This window comes from Haliaeetus leucocephalus, unplaced genomic scaffold, assembly GCF_000737465.1.
Source record: "Haliaeetus leucocephalus isolate CR32 unplaced genomic scaffold, Haliaeetus_leucocephalus-4.0 Scaffold687, whole genome shotgun sequence".
Lineage (NCBI taxonomy): Eukaryota > Metazoa > Chordata > Aves > Accipitriformes > Accipitridae > Haliaeetus > Haliaeetus leucocephalus.
In genome coordinates this window covers 601,233-623,774 of record NW_010973123.1, presented here as the reverse complement: position 1 = coordinate 623,774, position 22,542 = coordinate 601,233, and the positions used below count along the sequence as shown (strand labels likewise).

The 22,542-nt window shown below is 42.0% G+C and overlaps 1 protein-coding gene across 2 annotated transcripts in view; it reads right to left on the bottom strand.

The window, feature by feature from the left end:
- The window catches only part of RPS6KA2 (ribosomal protein S6 kinase, 90kDa, polypeptide 2), a 305,814-nt gene that overhangs the window by 88,751 nt on the left and 194,521 nt on the right, over nucleotides 1–22,542 (bottom strand). For both annotated transcript variants that reach the window (XM_010579888.1, XM_010579887.1), the window contains 2 exons: nucleotides 14,018–14,134; nucleotides 9,774–9,855 (listed from right to left, as the gene is read on the bottom strand). In XM_010579888.1, coding sequence (XP_010578190.1) covers nucleotides 9,774–9,855; nucleotides 14,018–14,134 — 199 coding nt within the window. The remainder of the gene's footprint in view (nucleotides 1–9,773; nucleotides 9,856–14,017; nucleotides 14,135–22,542) is intronic.

Here is a 22,542-nt window from a genome sequence, read left to right as displayed (position 1 = left end):
CCTGCCATGAAAGAACAGACTACATCACATAAATTCAAAGGAGATGAAGACTAAAAGTGTTTGAGCCTGTATTTGCCAAAAGAGCAGTTTTTCTCTTCCTGTAATTCATGCAGCCTCGTGGTACCAACAGCAAGCTCTTGGACGTCAGGCAGGATTAAAAGGCTCCCAGGGTTCATTCACGTGCTGCACAGCTGACTCGATGGCTTGGCAGCAATAGCTTCTCTTTTTCAGCAGTGGGTTTCTTAAAATTAGAAGCATTACAAGCAAACAGAAAGCTTACAAAGCTCCTTAAAGACAGCACAAGACAAACAAGACACAAAAAAATTTCAAGTCCCAAGACCAAGCCAAAACAAAACCAGAAAAGCAGACCTTCACACGAAGATGCCCATTTTGTCCTATGGGATGCCAGCCAGAAAGGCAGAAGAAAAAGGGCATCAGGCAAGATAAAACAGTGACCAGTGTTATGTTATCGCTGGTAAAGCCTGACTGGCCTGGGTAAGTCCTGCCCACTGATGTTCAGCTTAATTCTGAAGCTAAACACATGAGAGAAGGGGAATGGAGGTTGACAGCTGCAGGCAACCATGAGGAACTGAAACCACCCTCCAGAAGTGCTGCTGTCTCGCGCAGCGGTGCCAGAAGAGCCGTATTGCAAATCCTTCTACCTGAGGGTTGGCTTTTCCTAGGAACTTTCTCTGAATGTTTGTTCCCCCGAGGAACAAACATTCAACATCTCAAGAACACGACCACTCTGCTGTCTTTGCAGCAGGACATTTTTATCTGTTTCATTAAAAAAACTGAATTTTCAACAATCTGCTTGGTAGAGCAGGGGTACTGCTACTACTTCTGTCATAACAAAGCATTCACAGAGAACCTTAGATCTGGAACACGCAGCCAGAGCAGATCACATTTTGTTTAACAGTTACCTCTGACTTACCTAGTGTATAACTAAATCTTCTTCTAACCCAGACATCTAGAAAAAGTGAACCCTGAGGAAGGAAAGGAAGAGATTCTCAGCCTACAGAAGAGGGAAGCTAAACATGATAACAACCTTCAAGACGTGGCAGAAAACTGCAGAGACAAAACTGTTCGCAGCAGAGAGGATGCGAACTAACAGCTTCAGCTGTGGCGAGGCAGGTACAGGGCAGGTGTTAGGAAGCATTTCGTAACGGTAGGCACAGAGACAGCCTAAGGATGAGTTAGGCAAACGTCTGTCAGGAATGACAGAGAAGCAGAGCTGTGCCACCCGAGGTCAGAGGTGGGCTGCGGGACTGCCCCGGGTGCCTTCCAGCCCAGGCGTTAGCGGCAGCGCAAGGCACGAGGTGCCCTCCGAGAGTCCCACGCCGGTGGGTTTACCTGGCGCAGACGCAGGCAGCGACACCAGTTCGGCTTCCAAAGCAGAACCACTGAGCCTCTGTGGTTGTCCCAGGGATCAGCTAGTCCGCGCTCCCAGGTACTCGGCCGAGGCAGAGCACTGCACGCAGCCAGCGGTGCCTGCCTCACTCCGGACTCGTTCATTCAGCTGGAGCTTCACGTCCGTCTTCATAGACCTGTTGCAATTAAACTAAGCTGTGCTTTTCTCTCCTCTCTCTCTGCTTTCCAGCTATTGCTGGGGAGGGGTGTGAGGGCTGACAAAGGCCATTGCACCTCCCAGTTCTTTCCTGGTGAAAGCGGGTTTTCTACAGCTAAAATGGAATTGCACCACATTTGTCAAACAGGATAAACATTTCACTTGTGGCTTCAGGACAACTGTCCGTGTAGTCTCTCCATTCCTGAAACTACACCAAAAGCAACTAACAGCAATCTGCTACTAGACAATAGAAAATACCAAATTTGGTTTTTCTGTAAAGCTACAACCAATTGGGAATAACTGCAAATAGCTGTCATTAGATATACAGTGCAATGAATACGACAAAAAGAATAATCCAAGGGAAAGCAAGCAGTAATGAAAGCCCTTAATCAAGTCTACTACGGGGACTTTGAAGAATGAGTTTGGGTCTAAAAGCTTTTTACTGATGGCACCTACAGGAGCTGCAGTTTCAAGTGTCTCCATTGCTACTTATTCACTGTGTCAAGCACAGCAGGATCAACTGAAAATTTAAAGATGTAGATGGCAAATTGACTGAAAATTACAAGGTGATCTGGAAAATTGCTTTTTACTATCAAAAAAGAAGTGAGTATGATGGACTACTCATTCCTGAAAAAAACCAGCCACCATTCCTTGACTGGCTGGAATAGCCAGGGGACACATTCAAATGCAACCTGCAAGAGCTGCTGCTTTTTTAGAAACTTTGAAGTCCTTCTTTCCCTATTTCATTGACAGAAGAGTGTGACTCAACAAACGTTTAGAACAAACTTGTATAATTTGATCACAGGTGAAGAACACGTCCTTTCTGCCAAAGAAATCAGCAGACTTTTCAGTGCTTTCTTCCTCTGACTTCAGATTTGAATCTCCTTTGTGCTCTCTAGGGAATCATCATATGAATACCTGAATAATGCAACACTTTCAGTTGCTGCTAACCCATGGAACTGCACAGGGATTAGAAGCTAAGGGTGTGGGCACGTTAACTTATCAAAAAGATGGAAAAATTTAAGACAGCTCTGTGCTATACCTAGTGAAAAACACAAACACAGTTGCACTCAGTGTCTTCAACAGCGAAGTCTGTAACTTTGGCTTAAACCTATGACTGCACTAGCAAGCAGTATGGTGCAGCCAGCAATCTATGGAAAGTAACGGTGGGTGCTGGGAACCTGAGGTTGCCCCACACTTGATGTCACACTTTGGTCCCATGGCCTGAATGCCCACGAGAGTCTGGAGGGCACTGGGTGTGCTCCTGGTTTAGTTTCCTCAGGAGGGAACCTAGCTTGGGTGCTCCGAAACTGCAGTGCCCAGCAAACCAAGGCACAGCAAATGGAGATGACTGGAAGAATTGCTTCAAAAGCTTGGTCTGAGCCAAAGCACCAATGCTGTTGGATGCTAGGACTCCCATCACAGTTTCTGCTACACCACTGAACTTCTCATGCAGAAGGCTGGGGTTTGCTTCTCAGTCCTGTCCTGTGCTCTCTTCGGGGCAAAGCTATTTCAGCAGCAATACATTAAGCTGCTGAGGCTGGTTCCAAATGAACATACAACTATGCAGTGAGCTGTAGTTTGATATGACTGTAATAGCAGAGTTGTACTGGAACAAATGCATGGACAGGAAAGAACTGGGCAATATTGCTGCATTTACCTACAGCATGTACAACAAGTGCAGAAGTGTGTGCTCCTATGCAAATCAGTCTGGCTGAATGACAGGGAGGTTGATTGTAATTTTTACCAGTATTTAGGTGAAGACTTAATAATTCTGTCCTCCTTAGGACAATAGGAAGAATTTCCTACCTAGCAACCCAAGCAACAATTTTAACAAGGTAACCCTATACAGAACTCAACAGCCAAAATTTTCATGAAGAGAAAGCTGAATTTTCTCTGGCACGTAGGAAAAGCTCCATGAGGAATAACAGGTTTTTGTGCAAAAACAAACTAGCCAAAATGCTCCCTTGCTACAAAGCAGAGAGCATTTTTAATATCCAGAGTTCATTTCTTGAATGTCTTACCGGTGGGAATTTTTGCCTGATAACAGGATCTTCATGATGCACTCGGCACTGTGAAGAGGCTGTAATTTAATCAGGACTTCATACAATAAGAAGTTCCACACAGCTTGAATAGAAACAGATAATAAAATCTTTAAGTGATGCATGCTCAGTTCATATTTATAGGCAAGACTTCCCTTCCCATCCAAACCTGAATCCAAACACTGTACGGAATCACTAAAGAGTATTAAGTATCTAACCCAGCAGCTACAATCTCAATGAACACAAGCCAATGCTCTTCAGCAAGCACTACGAAAATAAACTTCCAGCGATGCTTTTTGTCATTTTTGACTTGTCCAGTCTGCTGTATATTCAGGCTGGGACGCTCTGTAATATTTGCTGACACACAATGAGCTAGTTGCCTAACCACAGCTCATTTTTCTTATAATATATGAACACATTATTCTCCATGGCCCATTAGGAACAACCTAAGTGAGCTCTCTCAAATGTACTGTACCCTTTCCTCCTACAGAAAGCAAGCCCTAGATAAGCTGACTTTTTAGGGGAGGAAGAAAGAGGTGGTCTGACGCCAGAGCCCGACAGTGACCTCTAAGCACTGATTGTTGAAGATCTTCTTGGTTTCCTTTTAAAAACTCCCACGGGAGGAAAGAAAGTTCTGCTTCCTTGGATGACAGCTACTAATTCCAGCTTGCTCCTAAATTGTGACGGGCAAGGTTGGCATGTTCTGCAGCTCAGCACAAAGCTGGAGATCTTCTCCTTGACTCCTGGCCCACAAAACTTGCAAGCGCATGGGCAAGGTCCAGATGGTGACCCAAGAGCATTGCTGTGTGGCTGAGCACATACCGACTAGGCTGAGCTTTACGTTTTAGAGACACTTGTGAGATATACAGAGGAATCAAGTGTTACTGTGTTTGGGCACACAGAAGTTGCTATTTCCTTCCCAGATTGAAAATTTAGCATATGGCTATTTGTTGAGAGGGGTAACTCCATGTCTCAGCTGGATCTTTAAGAGCACTTCTAGGTCCAGCAATGTTTTTTTTGAGGCCAGAGCCCTGACATTTGGAGGGTTACAATTCTCAGAGCACGCAGGCTTTCCTCCAAAGAGCAGGGCAAGGGGACCTCTGCTGTGGGGTCTGGACTCAGAGGAAACTGGATGTGTGGGCAGGACTACCCTGGTGAATTGTTTACAAGGGGGTAATAAGAGGCCCAGGAGGATATAAAAAAGCTTGAAGAACGCTTTAAGAAAAGATAATAAACCAAAATTTCAAGGGTGAACCTGGGTGAATAACAGAACCTCTCACCAAACACAAGGGCTGAACAAAATAGGACAAGACACCTTGAAAACCTCAGCACCAAAGAGCTAGGTTTATCTGAGGTGAAGGCTCTTTCTGAGTCCTGCCTTATAAGGTTAAATTGTCCTCAGTTCTTTGTTTTGTCGGGTTTTTCTTCCCTTCAAACCAGCAGGAAGCCACTGGAGTTCGACATCTTAGATCTAAACACCACAATCATCTCAGGGAAACTGAGCTGCATACAGAGGAAAGCTGAAGAAGCCACTTCAGTTGGTGTCCAAACAGGGAAGCCACTACTACAATTTTACCAATGGTTTAGATGGAAATCACAGTCCAGCTGGTGACATCTAAGTTAGTTGTTCCATTTAGTGTATAATTAATATCATAGTCTAACATCCCCAAGAACACCACCAGCTCTCTGTGAGTCACTAAAGCTGCTCCCACCGCTCACCGCATCTATAACCATCACACGCACTCAGCAGAACTGTAAACCCATAAGCCTACTGGCTTAGACTGAGAGGATCATAAACTGCAAAGCACTTCAGAGCTTTTGACAAAACAGATTATCAGTTCTAAACCCCGTAAGCAGAAACAGGTAGACTCTCTCAGTTCTCAGCATCAAATAGCTTCCAGTGCTGAGATTTACACAGCCCATTACCAACAAGATGGGCAGATGCAAACTACTTCCTCTTGACCCATCACATAACCTTCGCTACATCATCAGGGTAATATTTACAAAGTTCATAAGCATTGTATCAGTGAATTATGGCTTCGTGCCACTTTCTTTAAGATTGCATGTCTCCTGGAGGGATGGGTCTTTGATTTTCAAGCTGCAGAGGTAGCCCTTACATTCCAGCACAGCAGCCCATTGGGGATTTACGGGCACTCCATGGGTGTTTAATGAGGCTTACACTGTAAGCGATCTAAACAGCTCTTGTTCACAGCATCCTGAAGCACATCCCGTAAAGCTGATGGAGCCTGAGACACCTTGAGAGAAATACTGAGCGAATCAAAATAATCAGCCTGCCCTTTCCCTCTGTCCCGGTTTTGCCAGCAAATACAAGGCACACATACACACAGAATAAACAGTCCCTGTTTTCTTTCTCCTCAGTCTCATGGGGCATTCAGGCTGGGCAGTCAAGACATACTGGTATATATGTGTAAGTTTTTAAACATATAGATCAACTTCATTCTCTTTCATTTTTTTATCTAAAAATCTGATTTTCAAGAAAAAAAAAGGAGAGTAATGAAGACATGAAAGCAACATTTTAAGATGGTATTTAATAGTACTATCTAATGACATTCGGAAAGGCCAAAGTCTCACTCTTGGAAGGTATTTAAGTGCTTAAATGTCTTTGCACACCTGGACACCCCCCCCCCCCAAAAAAAGGGGCTATTTTTGCAAAGGTAGCTATTAGGGTATTGTAATTTAATAAATAGTGTTTCAAAGTCAGATGAGAACATGCATACATGCAGCCTTGAATCTGATGTGTTTGCCATCTGGCACATAACAGACATAACATTCTCAAACGCTTTGAACAAGGTTTTCCTAAAATTAATAATTAGAATGAAACGCTTATCTAGTTTCTACAGGAAGTTCTCTGCTTTAAAAAACAGACACCCAGAAGCTCCTGCAAAAGGAAATGAGGTGTGAAGGAAAGAAACGTGTGTGATGCTCTCATTTACAACTGAGAGGAGCAGTGGCTTTCTCACTTTCAGGGATCCATGCTGTTATAGCTGCTTAATCAGATATACTCTACATTTAATACAAACCTTCGTGAGGTAAAGATTAATTTCATTTTCACAAATGTTTGTGCCTACAGCATGTGCCTCTGCAAACTTTCACAATCTAAACTGAAATATTCTGGAGTCTAATTCTCCCTTCACAACAGGAGCGGTTCTGCTGTTTAGCAGATCTTTTTCAAGCTTAAATCTACACATGCAATTGATCTGCAAAGCCTCTTTTGTATCAAACGACTTTTTTGAGCTGTAAATGCTTGAAGAATGCTGCTGCGGATTGCTGTACCCTTCTTATGCTACCCTCTGCTGTTGGTGAAGTGGGGATCATGCTAACAAGGGCCAACTGCCCTGGAAAGAGGCAGGAGGCAGCAGACTCCCAGGAGGAAGCACCATTTTGTGTTTCCGCTTCTTCCTAAACGTCACCAGCCAGCCATGGCCAGAGTCAGGCTCCTGGGGTAGGAAACCCTTCGGCAGGACCCACTATGGTTGTTCTTCAGAGCAAGGGACAAAGCTAGTTTTAACCCATCACTCCTGAAGGCATTTAACTTCCTCACGTTCTTACTTATCCAGGTTTTAATTCTTCAGACTAAGCCAGAAAAGAAAAAACAGTTTTGCTACCCCCTCTTCTTTTCTTTCCTTTCTCATTTCTCCATTTTATGGGCTTTGCAAATTTCTTTCACTAAAGAAAACAACTGCTGTGATATTTAGGGCTGTGTGGCCATGTCAATGGCATTGGCACTGAGAGCTTTGAGTCTCCTGCTCCATGCTGTACTGTGCAGAGTATAAGTTAGGAAGCAAAATCATTCAGAAATTTGTCTCGTAGCATGCCTTTTGTCAGTAAATACTGAATGCAGTGCTAACAAGTACTTATGGCTTTGCTCCCGTTACTTGACACGGTAATAAATACTTCACGTTGGAGTGACTTCCAGCCTTTTTGAGTGTAGGTAGGCAGCAACAATTCAGCACTCTCACTTAAAAGATGAAATTAAGCTGTCAGAAATCTTACCTATGTGCCAAAAGTTACATGGAAGCTCACTGACAGCAATCCTCATTGTTGTTTGGCTCACTTGCCCTGTGCCAATGGGGTTTTGCCTTCATTTTTGTACTTCAAGTTAAATAGCTGTCAAGTTTAATTTATTTGTAGAAACTAGTGTGGACAAATTAGTTCCTACCAATGGGCTAGTTATCTTGAGATTAATGGGAAATCCAGAGCTACCAGTCAGAGGGGTAAGTAGTCTGAACGGGAGAGAAATGCAATCCAGCAAAATCACAAAGCAGCCTCAACTTTTGGTCTCGTGACCCACGCTTGAGAAAACAATAAATAGCCTGCTGTAACGGCCAAGGGAGGAGAGAGGCAGTGGTTCTGTGGTACAACAAACCGAGGAACTGCCAACACAGAGGGCATCTGGAGGTGCCTGTTCTTGATGGAACAGAGATTAAACCACTTTGAGCAGTTTAAAACCACCATGTAAGTTTTCAGATTTCCTAAAATACTGCCATAATACAAATATATTTTTCCTAGTGGAACCTAACACTACAGATTTAGCTATCAAACATTAAGTAAAAATTGTGTGTTTGAGGATGCAGAAGAAACCCTCCACAAAAACTCTTTCTGCTCAACACACCTCGGAGTTACACATAAAAAGAGAGAATACCCAATTTTCACCTTAGGTGAAAAGTTGTGGGCTCTCAACAGAAACTGAAACGAGTCTCTGCTACGTGTTGACATCAGAGGGATCACAGAGTCCTTCCTCAGACCCTGCGCCTGGCAGGAGACGGCTTCCCCAGGTGGGGAAGGCTCTGAGAGTTGAGTTCAGCTCAGTTTGGGCACATCAGGGTTCTGTTCTTGGTTGAGAAGTCAGAGAATCACTCTATTACACATGCTGTGTACGCAGACCTGACCTTTCAATTTTTAGGTATTACGTACGCCCAGTACTATTTAAGTGGTTATTTACACCACGCTGCTCTGCCAGAACAAACTTTCCCATCTACATTCCAAACAAAAAGATCAGCACGCCAGAATTGCTTCAAACTAACGTTTCTTTGAAAAGGCTTTCTTACGGGAAAGGACTGTGTAAATACCTGGTTTGCCACTTCCCCATTTTGACTGGTACTCAGAAGAGTCGCTGTGTCTGCTTGCCACCACCTGCTCTAACTCTACCTTGCCATAACCAGGAGCTTCATTCTTCTTTTGGTTCCCCAAATTGAGGCATGCTAAAGCAATCTGGATTTTTAAGTCATCAGAACGATCTCAAAATGATCTGTTTTCACATTAGGATAGAAATTCAGGCACTATACTACATTGTGCAAACCCACACTGTCCAAGACAGAGCGAAAGAGCTGCTCTGGGCAAAATGAATGTTGTCCACCTTATCCGCAGAAAGTGTCAGGCTTTTGAGGGGAAAAAACAGAGTACAGTGTGAATTCAGGGAAACAAGAAGACAACTGGATCTTCCGAATTCTGTGGAGGAACAAACAGTAAGGACTTCAGCTGAGACTGAACTTACTCTGTTTGCTTTTCAGTCCTGTGCTTTACTAGAAATTTTTTTGTCTGAGTGAGGCTGTAGCAGCCAGTGGCTCCAGAAGAGGACGACCAGCTTTAAACATCAGTCATTTAGCCCTAGCCTACTACAGACCATGCACTGACTGGTCACGAGCTAGGAAACAGCATGATCTCAGCAACCTCCGAATGACTCCCCACACTTGAAAATATGCTCCCATGAATTTTCAGGCATACAGTGAGAAGCACCAGCTGGAAGGCTGTTCTGCCCAGTAGGAGCCACGTTTTACTTCAGCAATATCCTTATTTAAAAATACTTACTCCAGTTTACTTCAGCAACAGAAAGATACTGTCACTGCAATACAAATAAATGTATGGCCAATAGAAGTCCTATAGATAACACCAAGAAAGCGAAGAAAGCATGCAGCTGGAAACCTCCAAAGACCTGTTCTCCTGCACCCACACTGTATAGGTAATGGGTTTTGTGTATGTTTTTTAGAATGTTCACTACAGCAAGGCAGAATTTTGGAGGGTGGCAGAGACATATTTGTGCACTTCTATATACCGTAAGACAGCAGCAATACAAAAAATGGCAAGACAAGTAAATGACAAAGTAGCACAGAAATAGAGACTGCAGCCACTGTCCCAATCCTTACCTTTCAGAGTTGCCTTCTTAAGTACCTTCATGGCATAAAGCTGACCCGCATCAGATCCCTTGATCTTCCTCACTAGAAATACCTGTAAAAAGCAGACATCTTGTGTAGATAAGTACTGAACTTCCAGCTACAAGCCTTGCTGCATTTGATAGAAGGATACTACAGTTCAGGAAATCTAATGAAAATTATTAGCTGAAATTACTTCATATCTATTTCACCTGCAATTGGTTGAGCTAGCTCTGGAAATCTTCAGTTTTAAGCCCTTACTGCCACACAAAGAAAATATGTTCAACGTTATTAATTGCCCTTACACATTCAATTAAAGATGGGTGAATAATCAGAATCAGTGTATACACATCTCTTGATATTCTGAGCAGCTTTACATGAAAAAAAGTTATGTCTCATTTGTGCTTAGGAGTGTGCAGTGTCTTAAAATTACTGCCATCAATTAAATTAAGGAGGAAAAACATTTTGGTGTAATTTATGCCATAAGTCATGAATGGTGACTTGCCTAAGATGTAGCTGAAGCAGAAAGTTCATACAGCTGAAAATCTGTTTGTGCATACTTAACAAAAAGTAGGGCTACTTTGATTAACAAATAGGTTTTATTACAAGAAAGACAGTTTCCCCGTTATAGCCTCTATGCTACATCTTCTGACAGTGTAAATTTGTAATTGAAATAAAATTGTAGCTAAGATTGTATCTTTTTTGTTTTACTCCATGCAACTATTTCTTACCTGCCTCTGAGTGCATCTGAGCACTGGAGGGATAGTGAACAAAGGAATCAGTAATTTAGTTTGGTCTTTGTAAGACTTTCAGTGTTTTAACAATTGAAAATAAAATAAACAAATCTTTTAGCTCATTCTCAGGACTCACTCTGTCTGCTGAGGTCAGAAATATCAGACAACAGTGTCTTTTTTCTTTAATTTCAGCACTTGTGTTACTGGACAGAAGCAGAAGTAAAGCCAAATACAGAAACAAAAATAAGCCCCCACACAGAGCATATACTTATAAATATATAAATTAACAAAGGCTAGGTGAAATTATGTAACTAATGAATGTCTAGTGGGATTACAAAAATCTGTGTCGATTATTTTATTCATTGCCTGTTCAGGAACCATGCAGCTTTGTTAACTGTCTCCACCCAAAATATAAAAAGCCAAAAAAAGAAAGGAGGAAGTCTGTTTCTAGCACATTATTTGTAAGTTGAAAGACTCTTCCGCCTGAAAAAAACATGTGTAAACAGATTATGTTTTTCTTGAACACATCTGAGGACAGGTTTGAGGGGAGGGAGAACACCTTTTAACAACCAGGTGGAGAAGCTGGGGGAAAAAAAAAATTGGGGGTAAATTCTCTCTGAACACCTTAATCAGGGCTGTTACATCTGACAGCATCACAGCTACAACACTTCTGCAATACAATCTGATACGTTTTTGGTGAGACTTTGCTTCTCAAGATGTTTCCTGTGTGTATGAGATATGCACAGTTCCCCAGCCAAGCTGCCCTAAACAGCTGAGCTTGGGCACATGCTGCTTGTTCTCATCTCCTGTTTCCTAGTCTGATGGACATACAAATACCTCCGGTGCTCACAACTGTAGGAACAGATGATGAAATCTGGATGCGACAGGAACACATAAGACTCTCTGAAGTGTTTTTCATTAACATTCATGATAAATTAAGCTCAGCTGCTCCAGCATTAACAGGAAGTCAATTCATTTAGAGTTCGGCTAGACAGAAACGTTGGGATATTTTTCTATCCAGCCCAAGTAAAAGATTTATTTTTTGCATTACATTGAAAGGGAGGAGAAAGTCAAAAGCAAGCTTGTCCAAACCCTAGATTTTCAGCTGTATTATTAATCTGTAAAAATGGTCACGGAATCTTTATCCAAAAAACCAAAACCCCAAACCCTTAAGATAATGATTTTAAACTGTACTGCACGTAGAACAGCACAGCATTCTGCATCTGCAGAAGTATTAGGCTGCAGTTCTACAAATATCTTATCTGCTATGTAATCTTGCAAAGCTTTTGCTACCCGTATTGCCATAAAAAGCAAAATTATCAATTTAAGTTACTAGTCACTAATCAGCTGTTCCCTGTAGCACGGGATAGGGCACTTGTCTGCATTCCCTCCAAAACAGATGAGTCAAGAACACTGTGTGCTGTTTTAGAGGACATCACAATAATCACCAAACCAAAAAGGAAACAGAACAAATGAAAATGCATTGTACTGCAAAATGATGTCCTTCTGATTATTCTTAAAGGGAAAGTTACATTGTTCTTGAAACCACCAAGTGGGCCTGGAGTGCTTACTTGACTGGTTGTATTAGCTATGCTATACTAATTTGCCAGAACAGGTATGCAGCTGGAGGTGACTTTCAATTTTCTAGTTTGATATGCATGCAAACACCTCAGGTTACTAATACCTGAACTAGCAAAACTTCCTTAGCTGGAGAAATGGATTTATCACCCAAATCCCAGCCTAGAAAGCTAAGCGAGTGCTGTGACTTCCAAGAGTGCTGAGAGCCCCTCCTCTGACACCAAAGGCATCTTCTCTAATCTTGCAAGAAATTATTTAGGCCTCAGGTGAAGAACCTGAAAACCAACCGGTTTGCATCCCCAGAGACTTACAGATTTGAACCATTAGCTCAAATACCAAGGTGATGAAAATTTAGGTGGTTGGGGACTTCCCAAGCAGACTTCCCTCCCCTGCATCTTTGCTGCTCTGGGGAGTTTACTGACCTGTTTCACATAAGATATGGAAAGCAATTTGTAATCACACACAGCTCCAAACAGCTATGATGTCCACACTCACACTGATCCCCAGAAATCAGATCTCCTTTTGGGAAGTGGTGGCAGAGACTAGGCATTTCACTTATAAAATGCCTAAAGCTAGAAGGCCAACTTGGACAGTTAATAATGAAATACATCAGTACAATCTAAGACAGCCAGTGAACCACTTCCAAACTCTTTACTGCCTGAATCTGAAAACTGGCCATTCTGCCTCTGTTACTTTTGCAAAAGAGATTTTCTAATCTTGTTCTCCTTCTTGTACTGAGTCATACAGCAAATCTAATTTGGAGTTGTTTGATTTTTTACATTTCTGTAATATTTAAAACTCAAATATCATTACTGTGCTCTCAAGAAATTCTCTAGATCAAAACTTGGTAGTGAATGCTAACTTTCCTGATATCTCTCATCTCAGGGAACTTCTAATAGACTTGCTTATCGATATAATTCTTGAATACTCAGGAAGTTGTTAAATACTCTCAATATAGCTTCTTTCAGGAATCAAACTGAAGGCCCTGGATTCATTGTCAGGGTGCTCAGCTTTGGGCCGAGTACCTCGGCAACTTTTAGGTATAAGTCAGTTCTTCACATTAGCCAGAATGATCCACCATTGAATTGAAGGCTAGGAAATATTTTTTTAAAACTCCACAAAATAATATACTTAAAATGATAAGGACTTCCATGCCTAGTTTAAATTAGGCTGACTATTCCCCAGGTTTCAAAGTGTTATTTATTTAAACCACGGAAAGAGTTTAAGACTGAATTGACTCCTACCTCTTTCTCTCCATCTTTCCTTCCTATTCTCATTTCCAGCTGATAAATCCTGCTGAAGACGACTTGTCTTTGGGATTAAGAAAAGCCTTGGACTTACGATTAAAATGTTGTTTCTCCACAAATTAGCTTGTGGTCATACAGGTAGGGTTTTTTTCCCCCATGCTCTTGTCACGATTGCTCTTTTCAGCACTGGGGCTTGTCTCCAGGACCCTCTCAGCAAAGTGTACGGGCCTTTGAGTGTGAGCTGAAGAGCAGTCTGGGGCTTGGGAAAGTACTTGAGATCCCATTTGCCCTCAGTGGGAATTGGGCAGCTAACTTCTTTAAGCCTTTGAATGGTCCTGTTTACATCCTCCAACTAAGCAGCACTCACCTCCCTGGTGGGTAGGTCAGAAAGAGGGAGGGGGGTCTGATTTTATAAACAGCGATGCTCACTAATGCTCACTTGTGCTCATTAGTCCAGGTCCAGAGCCATAAGCACTATTTCCTAAATTCTTTTATATACAGGAAGCCAGCTAAACAGACAAAAGTGTTATTAAAATGAAGACAGAAGGGGTTTGGGCTTGCTTGTCTGCCTTTACAATATAATTTATATATGGACAGTGTTACCAGCATAAACGAACTCAGAGAAAGGACACGACATTTTCAATGTTGCTCTAGGTGATTAGATGGCATTAAAAATTACCTTTCCATATGAACCTTGTCCTAATACTTTCAGCAGCTCAAACTGAGAAGGATCTGCTTTTTCAAAACCTTCCTTCACATGATGACTGATGTCTATTTCCTTCACGATACCTTCTTCCTGCAAAGGAAACAACAAAACCCAAAATCCCCAAATCAGAGTTGTTATCCTAAGGAAACATATTGTTTATTAAAATCTCATCTTCTGTGCTGCTACAATCATGTATGAAATTTTGAAAATAGAAACAAATGCTTGTCCAAATATTCCACGTGCCTGTTACTGGCTGGGGATGGTAATGGCAGGACATCCAGGCCTGCTGCTTCTGTTTATTGACCCTCAAAGATATGACTGGTTAAAGATAGAATATGCAAGCTGAAACACAAAAATACACTGCAGAGCTTGGTGTGCCCATCACAGACCTTGCTAGCACAGTGGCATGTACTCAAATCTGTACTACAGAAGCTCCAGCACACTTCTCTCCACATCCTTTCTCATTCTTCCTCAAAGCATCATTTAAATCCACCTCAAAAAGCTCCCTTAGTCTTAAGCAGCAATTCTTCTTATGAGTAGGCAAGAAAGAAAAAGCATTGCTAAAGGCAGCTCTCCCTAGTTACCTCAAAGAACGGAAAGTTACTACTGGTAACCTTCTAAATAGAAAACAAATTAATGGTTTAGGTGTGAAAATGGGGGGGGTGGTGGGAGGAAGAATGACACATACTTTCTTGCTTGCAGGAACTAGCTTGAAAAGCTTTGCATTTTCCAGGTTCTTTTGTTAAAGTATTTCCACTGTCAATAGATGTACATTCCTCAAAGACACCCGTTGAACTAGGACTTTTATCTTGCAAGCTGTGACATATGGCATTTGGTTTAGCTTTTTTTTTTTTTTATGTTATTATGGCATGTTCCTCTAAAAAGAGAGCGACTGGGTCATGTGAGACCCAGAGGGACTACACAGAGTTTGCAGCAACCCAGAAAGTCATTGAGCTGAAAAGAAACCTCAAGACAAGGCCGGCTCTTCAAGGACACAGCAGTGAGGCAAGGTAATGTTTACACACCTTTTTATTTCTGTAGTGTTTTGTACACCTACATTTGAGCTTTTTTTCTATTCCAACTACTTGTTCTAACTTCTCTACACTAAAACGTGGATTTTAAGTACAAAACCTTTTTGTTCTGTCTCCCAGGTCAAAGGGATTTACTCATTTAGGAATAGGTTTGAACATTTCTGCACCCAGCAGAAAAAATTAGAATCTCATAAACATTATTTTTATATGGGATTTCCCCGCAATTGTCCTTTTTCCCCAAGAAAATATCTTGATAAAACCTGGAAATATAACATTTGTTTCACATTCTTAAAAATTAATGTGGAGAAAACAGAAATAACATCCTAAAATGAAAATGCATTCACAAAAACATTTGGCCGATACATGTTCATTTACTAAACGAGAATAAATTTGATTCCCCTCTCCACCAGAAAAATTGCTATCACTTTCTACCAGCTGTAATTCATCTGATGCATGGCTAGCATTACCCAGATCACTCTCTAGTGTAGCTTCATCCCTCCTCTTCCCTACCCTGCCTTTTTACACTATGTGCTTTGGAACAGGGACTATATCCTTTTCTTGGTTTGGAAAGCTTCCTTCCTCTACTTTGTGCATGGTACCAGAATCATGGAAAATAATAATCATCTGACAGCAACTCATTTTTCTGATCCTAATTCCTCTAGTTTAAAGTTTGCCCGAAAGGAAACGCTTGAAACCAATGACCAGTTTTCCCAGAGAGATTTGAACGTTTTATAAGTGCATAACTGCCAGCACCTCTCCTCTTGTTTTTCTGGCTTTAATTGCTGTAGAAGACAGAATATCTTTGTGATATTAAAAATATACGTTTTTTTCAATTTTTTCTAGCTGAGAAAACCCATAGTAAACCGATACAAACTCAATACACTGTATTAGCTGTTTCCTAAGAAAACCTACAAGCTGTTATCAAAGGCTCCCCCAAGTTCTGAAGCAATGGCCTTTCATACCGAGGGACATGCATCTTTAGGTAAACTGCCTGCAGCTGAGAGACTTGCACACCGGTAAGAACATTATTTTGAGCTTAGCCCATCCTGCCACATGGCAGCTGAGGTGCCGTACCGGGAGCGCAGGGCTCACCACCCACCTTGTTCAGTGGTTACTCGCTAAGGCTAAAAATGACGCCCCGTGGAGTCAGGGCCTCCTGAGTCACCTCTACACCAGACCTCGTATGCTTGGGAGCGCGCTCTCCACCGAGGGCTTGGGAGGATTGGCTTCTTCTGGGTGTGCGGACACCCCCCTGACGAAAAAACTGCACGACGTTCTCTCAGGTCAGTGCAGCTTGAGGGCACCTAGTCACCGTTCCCCGCTTTTGCCCATCTCTGTTTTGCACAGAAGCACAGCAAGGACCATCCACTGCAACCTCCAATTTTGAAATGGATTCCGGAGACGAAGCTCTGCACAAAAGAAACGAAGCCCAACTTTATGTACACCCGATATCCTCCTCAGATTACACTTCTCCTTCGAGCTGACACCTTGATCTCAAAACCCGTGGATGAGATCTGCTGCAAACAGCAAACCCCTATTGAATTCAGTTAGATTGTATTTCAGCCTGAACCATGAAGTCATTTCAGCTACATTTGCAAGTTTAAATGATGAGCTTCAATTTGCCCATTCATATTAGTCATCAAAGTCACAGGCCTACAACCTTAAGCATATTTCTCATTGTGTTATTAAATTTAATATAACCTCTTTAGGTTCATAAAATGTGTTCGGTTACAGGAATATATTAGAAGTATTAAAGTGATGATAATTCAGCTTGCTGGAAGAATGCTTAAAAAATTCTAGTGTTCCCAGAGAAGAGCATAATTAATTCATAACTTGCAATAAAAATAACACTTTAATTACATGCATCTTTAATTAAAATCTCAGAGAAATATTATTTAAAAAGAATGGGACCAAATACAAGGCCTAGCAGTGTTTATCAGACAAGCACAGAGTTTAAAGATGGAAAAAAATGTTAGATTATGTGACTTTATAGAACTATAAAAACATTGGTTAGAAGGGGCTTCTGGGGGTCATCTAGTCCAACACTCCTGCCCAAAATATCACTGACGCTTGATCAGACCGGCTGGTTTTTGTCCACTGTGGACAAACAATGAGGCTTGAGCCACTTCCTACAAAAGATTATTCTCTTTCAATTTGCCTGGCTCAGAAATGCCCACAGTCATGTCAAACTGCCCGCTCCATGGGTCCTTAGGAGGAAGCAGGATATTTTTCTAGGAAGGCAGGATTTCCTGTGGATTTCCTGTGGTCTCCTCACTAGAAAGGGGCAGCAAAGCAGCACTGAAGAAAAGCATGCCAGACATCTCTTTTTTCACCAATTGTCACCACAGTGGCGTTACTTGTGAGCCGTCCAAGAGGCGGATAGTATTTTAGCTGGTATGACAAATCCACTTCCCGCTGGAGCAGAAAGCCAAACTGTCAGTACTTGAGACTGAAGATGGACACAGCCCCTTAAAGGAAATATACACTGATGTGTTTGCACACATGCATCCATTTGCCTTGCATGTATTTCTATATTCTTATTACTTATTTTGCTGCATGAATTCTGGAATGACTTCTGTTTGTTTGCTTTGCCTTACTAGGAAAAAAAAAACCAAACCAACAATTTCATGGTTTCCTTTTAATATTCTTACTTACTTGGGATTTTTCCCCTATCATTTATGTCTTTTGGAGTCTCCCTGTAATAACTAATAGGGAATGTGGCATAATTTTTCTCAGGTACTGATGATCAGAGTGAAACCCAAACTATGAGAGCACAAGCATTGTGGGCAGATCTCCCAACTATTTTTGTTCTGAGTTGCATCTTAGGGACTTCTCTAACGTGGATTTTTTTCACTGGTCCAGCAAGTGCAGCACATCTGCAGTAGGAATTTGCATAACAACAATAAAACTGAGGCAAGAGATTCACAATACAGATGAAACCTGCACGCTGAAGAAGCTGTTTTGATGGAAAGGATTGCACTCTAGAAAAAAACACAAGCCAACTTCCAAAATGGTTTTGATCAGTGGAGTTGGTGGAGTCAAAAATGAACATTCCACAGTTTGGTCTTGCAACAGCTGTGCACAGCAGCCCAGGCCCTCGCTCCCTGCTGACTTGTCCCGACACTGCATTAGCAGGAATACTTGACTTGATGAAGCTTAATCTTTTGCAAACTTCTCTAAATATTTATGTTTGCACAAACAGCATCATCCTGTGACAAAAGAGAGATGGATGCCCTTGGCAGCTTGAAGAAAGCACATGGTCGAGCAGCACAGACTAGGGGAGGGAGGGCGATGAACTGGAATACATGATGAAAGAGGACTGGAGAGTGCTGCTCTGTGCTAATACGAGAGAATGACCTATTCAGGGCCTGATTCTATATTGCATTATTCACTCCAAGGCTTCCCCACAAGCCCCCCAGGATGGCAGAAGTTTTGGACACACAAGTAACCCAGTATTTGAACGGAAAGGCCATTTTGATCTCCTTTCCTTTGGGACGTAGGGGAAGAGAGCCTCTGCTGTTGCCCTGTGACCGGGGATGGCACAGACACATCTGTTCTGGCTCTTCCCGGCGGCAGCTGCTCCCTGTAGCACTGATCCCAGCTCACTTCCAAGATCTCCTCATGCAGACCTTGGACGGAGAGAGGCACTAATGCTCGGTGGCTGCTGGAGAGCAACCACAGAAAACTCTTCCAACTGCCACGGTACTTCCCGACTCGCTGTCACGCGTCCGCGTAGGATCGGGCAGCGCAGGGGTACGGACCAGGGAACGGGGTACAAAAAGTCAGGCAAAAGGGCGGCCCTTCCTGGAGAGCAGCTCTTTTCTCTTCAGCTTAATTGTGCATTAATTAATCACATTAATTTTGCCCAATCTTTTTCAAGCACATGCAAAAACTTCCCTCACCAAGACTTCCTGAAATGGCCTGAAACATCTGGAGAGGGAGTCACTCCAGAATCAGCTACTTTTAGTGATGGACAATTTTATGCAACCATATCACACGAGAAAAAGTTATGGTGCTAATGTAAGATGATTATTGTTTTGCAAAATCAGTAAGACAGATTTCTTATTTTTATTCCTTGCCTGGCCATCTCCCCAGTTGCACAGGCTCAAGACTGCCATGCAGGTATGGCCGTAAAAGGTAAGCTTCATTTTCCAATAAAAATATATGCAGTTTTGATGTGCAAGTTCTCCAGTCTTCAGATCTGTTGGGCTTGCATGCTCTAGGGCCTGAGGTCAATGAAGAAATGAATGAAAATGTGGCAAGAGGAAATAAGAAATAATGGTAACTCTAAAGAGAATTTACTGTTGTTTGAGAGAATTGTTTTTCGTCTACAGCATATGCTCAAGATAGACTTCATTTTGTTACCGGTCTTGCCATTTGGCAGGTTACCACCTAATATAAACCCAAATCACAACCATTTAACTTCCAAGTATCACAGGCAACACACCATTCCAAAATAATATGGTTCATTAGGAAAGCACATTTAAAACTCTGATGTGGGAATAGTTAGGACAGGATATGTGTGATAAAGATGAGGCCAGGTTTCCACCTCTGTTTCACAGGTTCTAATCTGGCTCAACCCATAGGAGAGTAATTTTTGTCAAGACATAATAGGCTATTCAAATGCTGCCTAGTGCAGGAAATGAATTGCTGGCCTGTGTTCAGTTCTTTGAGGACAAGCATCCATATTAAAAAAAAATGTATAGGAGCATTTTCATCAGCCTCTTCCCAAACCAGTCTCCAGCAGCTGGAGTAAAAATTGAGAAAGAAATCTTCCATTTTAAATGGTTTGTAATCCAAGTTCTGGCTTCTGTTGTGGTCTGGAAAGATGTCCACTGAGTAATAATACCATAAATGTGTCTGGTTGTTTCGTCCTCTACTGTCAAATTAACATTTGCTTTAGCAACAATGAATTGGACTTACTGAGCCCTTAGAGAAGCATGTAGGACCCACAGTGAATTCACTGGATGCTGTGCCAGGCCTTTATTTGGCTTTCAAGCATAAGGTCACCTACCTTCTGAAAAGGTCATATAAAGTTAAGTAATACACAATAATTTTGAGACAGGTTAGGATTTCTTTTCCAAACCTTTCACAAATGTGACTAGAAAGTTTTATCTTGCATATGGAATTCCACCAAGCAGGTCAAAACTTAGTCGAAAACAAAAACCTTAGAGCAATTTCTGTGGAGTGCAACACTATCAGTCCCTGTTAAATTCAGCAGACCTTCTTGCAAAGAGAACACCTATTACACTCTCTTTAGCACTTCTCTCCAGCTCTAACTTTTTATCCTACATTTTTTCTTTCTTCTCCCTAATGCATGTCTCTACAGCTGAGGTTCAGCTGAAATCAAAACAGACTAAATGTGAAGAGAGGAATCACAGAGAGCAAAGGCAGTGAATACAATCTGCTGGATAGACCGGTGAAGTTCGTGACTTGAGGTTTTGAGTATTTGGGAGATCTTTGATGAATCACTTAGGGTTGGATTCAGCTAAATAAATGCAAGTATTTATAGCGCAGGAGACAATGTTTTGAACTAATTGTCTAGCCTTACTTTGCAGTCAATAGCGAGAAGCAGGCACTTCATGATTAAAAGAGATTAGATGAAGTCACATCCTAAAAGTGCACATTTGTCTCTGCTGACTATGAAGAAAGCCTAGGATGACTTGCTGAGAGGGGGGCTTCTGCAGTTGTCTCAGATGAATTCATGTTTACTGTAAAAGTTTGAAAAACATTTAAATAGAGTAGTATTGTGGCCAGATTTTTAATGGCATTACAAGAGAGATGTTCACAGATACATGCCATGGAAATTTTAACAGAACTTATATTAAACTGAAGTGTTTTTCAAAAGAACTTAGATAATTGAAACATCCAGGCACTTAAGAATTACTCTAAGGTGTTGGGAGTAATCCAGCTATCAGGATTTTGGAGCTCTGGTAAATTAGGCACTATTTCTACTTCCTCCCCAATCTGAAAAATAGGGATAGTTGCTTTTTGCTATCTCGTGGGAATACTGTGAGAATTAACATAGAAAAAAATGTGAAATTATCTCATACTGCAGTAAAACCACCTGAAATATATCCAGTAATACATGACATCAGGTGGCCTACAACCAGATTCTCCTCTAGCTCAGATTGAGACATCTTGGTCTTGAAGATTGGTGCTCTTTATCTGATGACTACAGTGTCTCTACAGACTCAGTTCCTGACTAGGACAAATATGTACAACACAATGCCTGTGAAGATGCATGAGAAGAACCATCTTCCTACTCAAAGTGCAGATATACATGAAGTAGAGGGAGATGCCAACTCTTGATCTAACTTTCAACTCTGGACTCAAATCATGAGCCAGGGTAACTCTAATTTTTATGTTAGTTCTGGTGCAAACTGCAATGGTCTATGTGGAGTGGTGAGTAGAAAGAGCTCATAAGAAACCTGTTGAAGCAAGGGGTTAAAAAAAGCAGAGCAAAAGCAGAACCATCTGGTCACAAAAAAATACAAACAGTTGGCCAGCCTTACTCATACAGCAGCACTCTACAAATACTCAAACACATTTGTGAACTTTAACAGAAACAGTCTCAAAATGAGTCACACCATTACGGGACAAAGAACTCCACTGTATTACTCTAAGCTACAATAAGTAAGACCAGGAACATTTTCATCAACATCCTACTTGGCATGGTTTACAGGTGCGCCTTTGGCCTCTACATCTCAGAAGGGCTGTACGGTCCACTACTGATTGTTTCTGCTGGTGAACAGGCAAAAGAAGAACACTTGCTGCTCATTCCCCAAGGAACTAACTGCAAGTAAGTCTGGATCCAGTGCCTAGAAGAAATTCTTGTTACTCCTAGAAGGATAAGCATTCTTGTTTCCTTCGGATGACGCTACATCACCACTAAACAGGGTTATGCAGACTACATGCAATAGTAGGGGACAGCATACATCGCTGCATTTAAGAAAAAGAATATTCACTTCATACAGAAGCCTTTCCTATTTTACCCTCCCCTACAGCTCAAGTCCTGCTCCCAGGCCAGTAACGTGCCCTGGGCGCTGTGGTCTGAACCACTCGCAACCTCTCCGTGAGTGGTTTGGGTGGCTCCCGCCGGAGACCCTCCGGGCTGCTGTGGAACGCCAGCACTCGCAGGGAAGCCCTAACGTGACGGTCCGAACGTGACAGCAGCCCGTCGTTCATGCACTTCTGTTAGAGGGTACAGACAGCCCCCATACGCCTCTGTGTCCCAGCTTGCCATCTGTGAAACGCAAGTGAGGCCGTCTTCCTTCTTCACGGGGTTACTGGAGTATGAGGGCACTGCAGAGACTATGACATGCTCAGATTCTGCGATATTAGGCTCAGATAAGGCAGCAGGCAGACAAAAATTTGGGATACTATTCAAGAAATAGAAATACTTACAAAAGGGCTCCAGTTCCCTTATTGCTGTACTTAGCTGCTTCACAGACTAGGAAAAAAAAA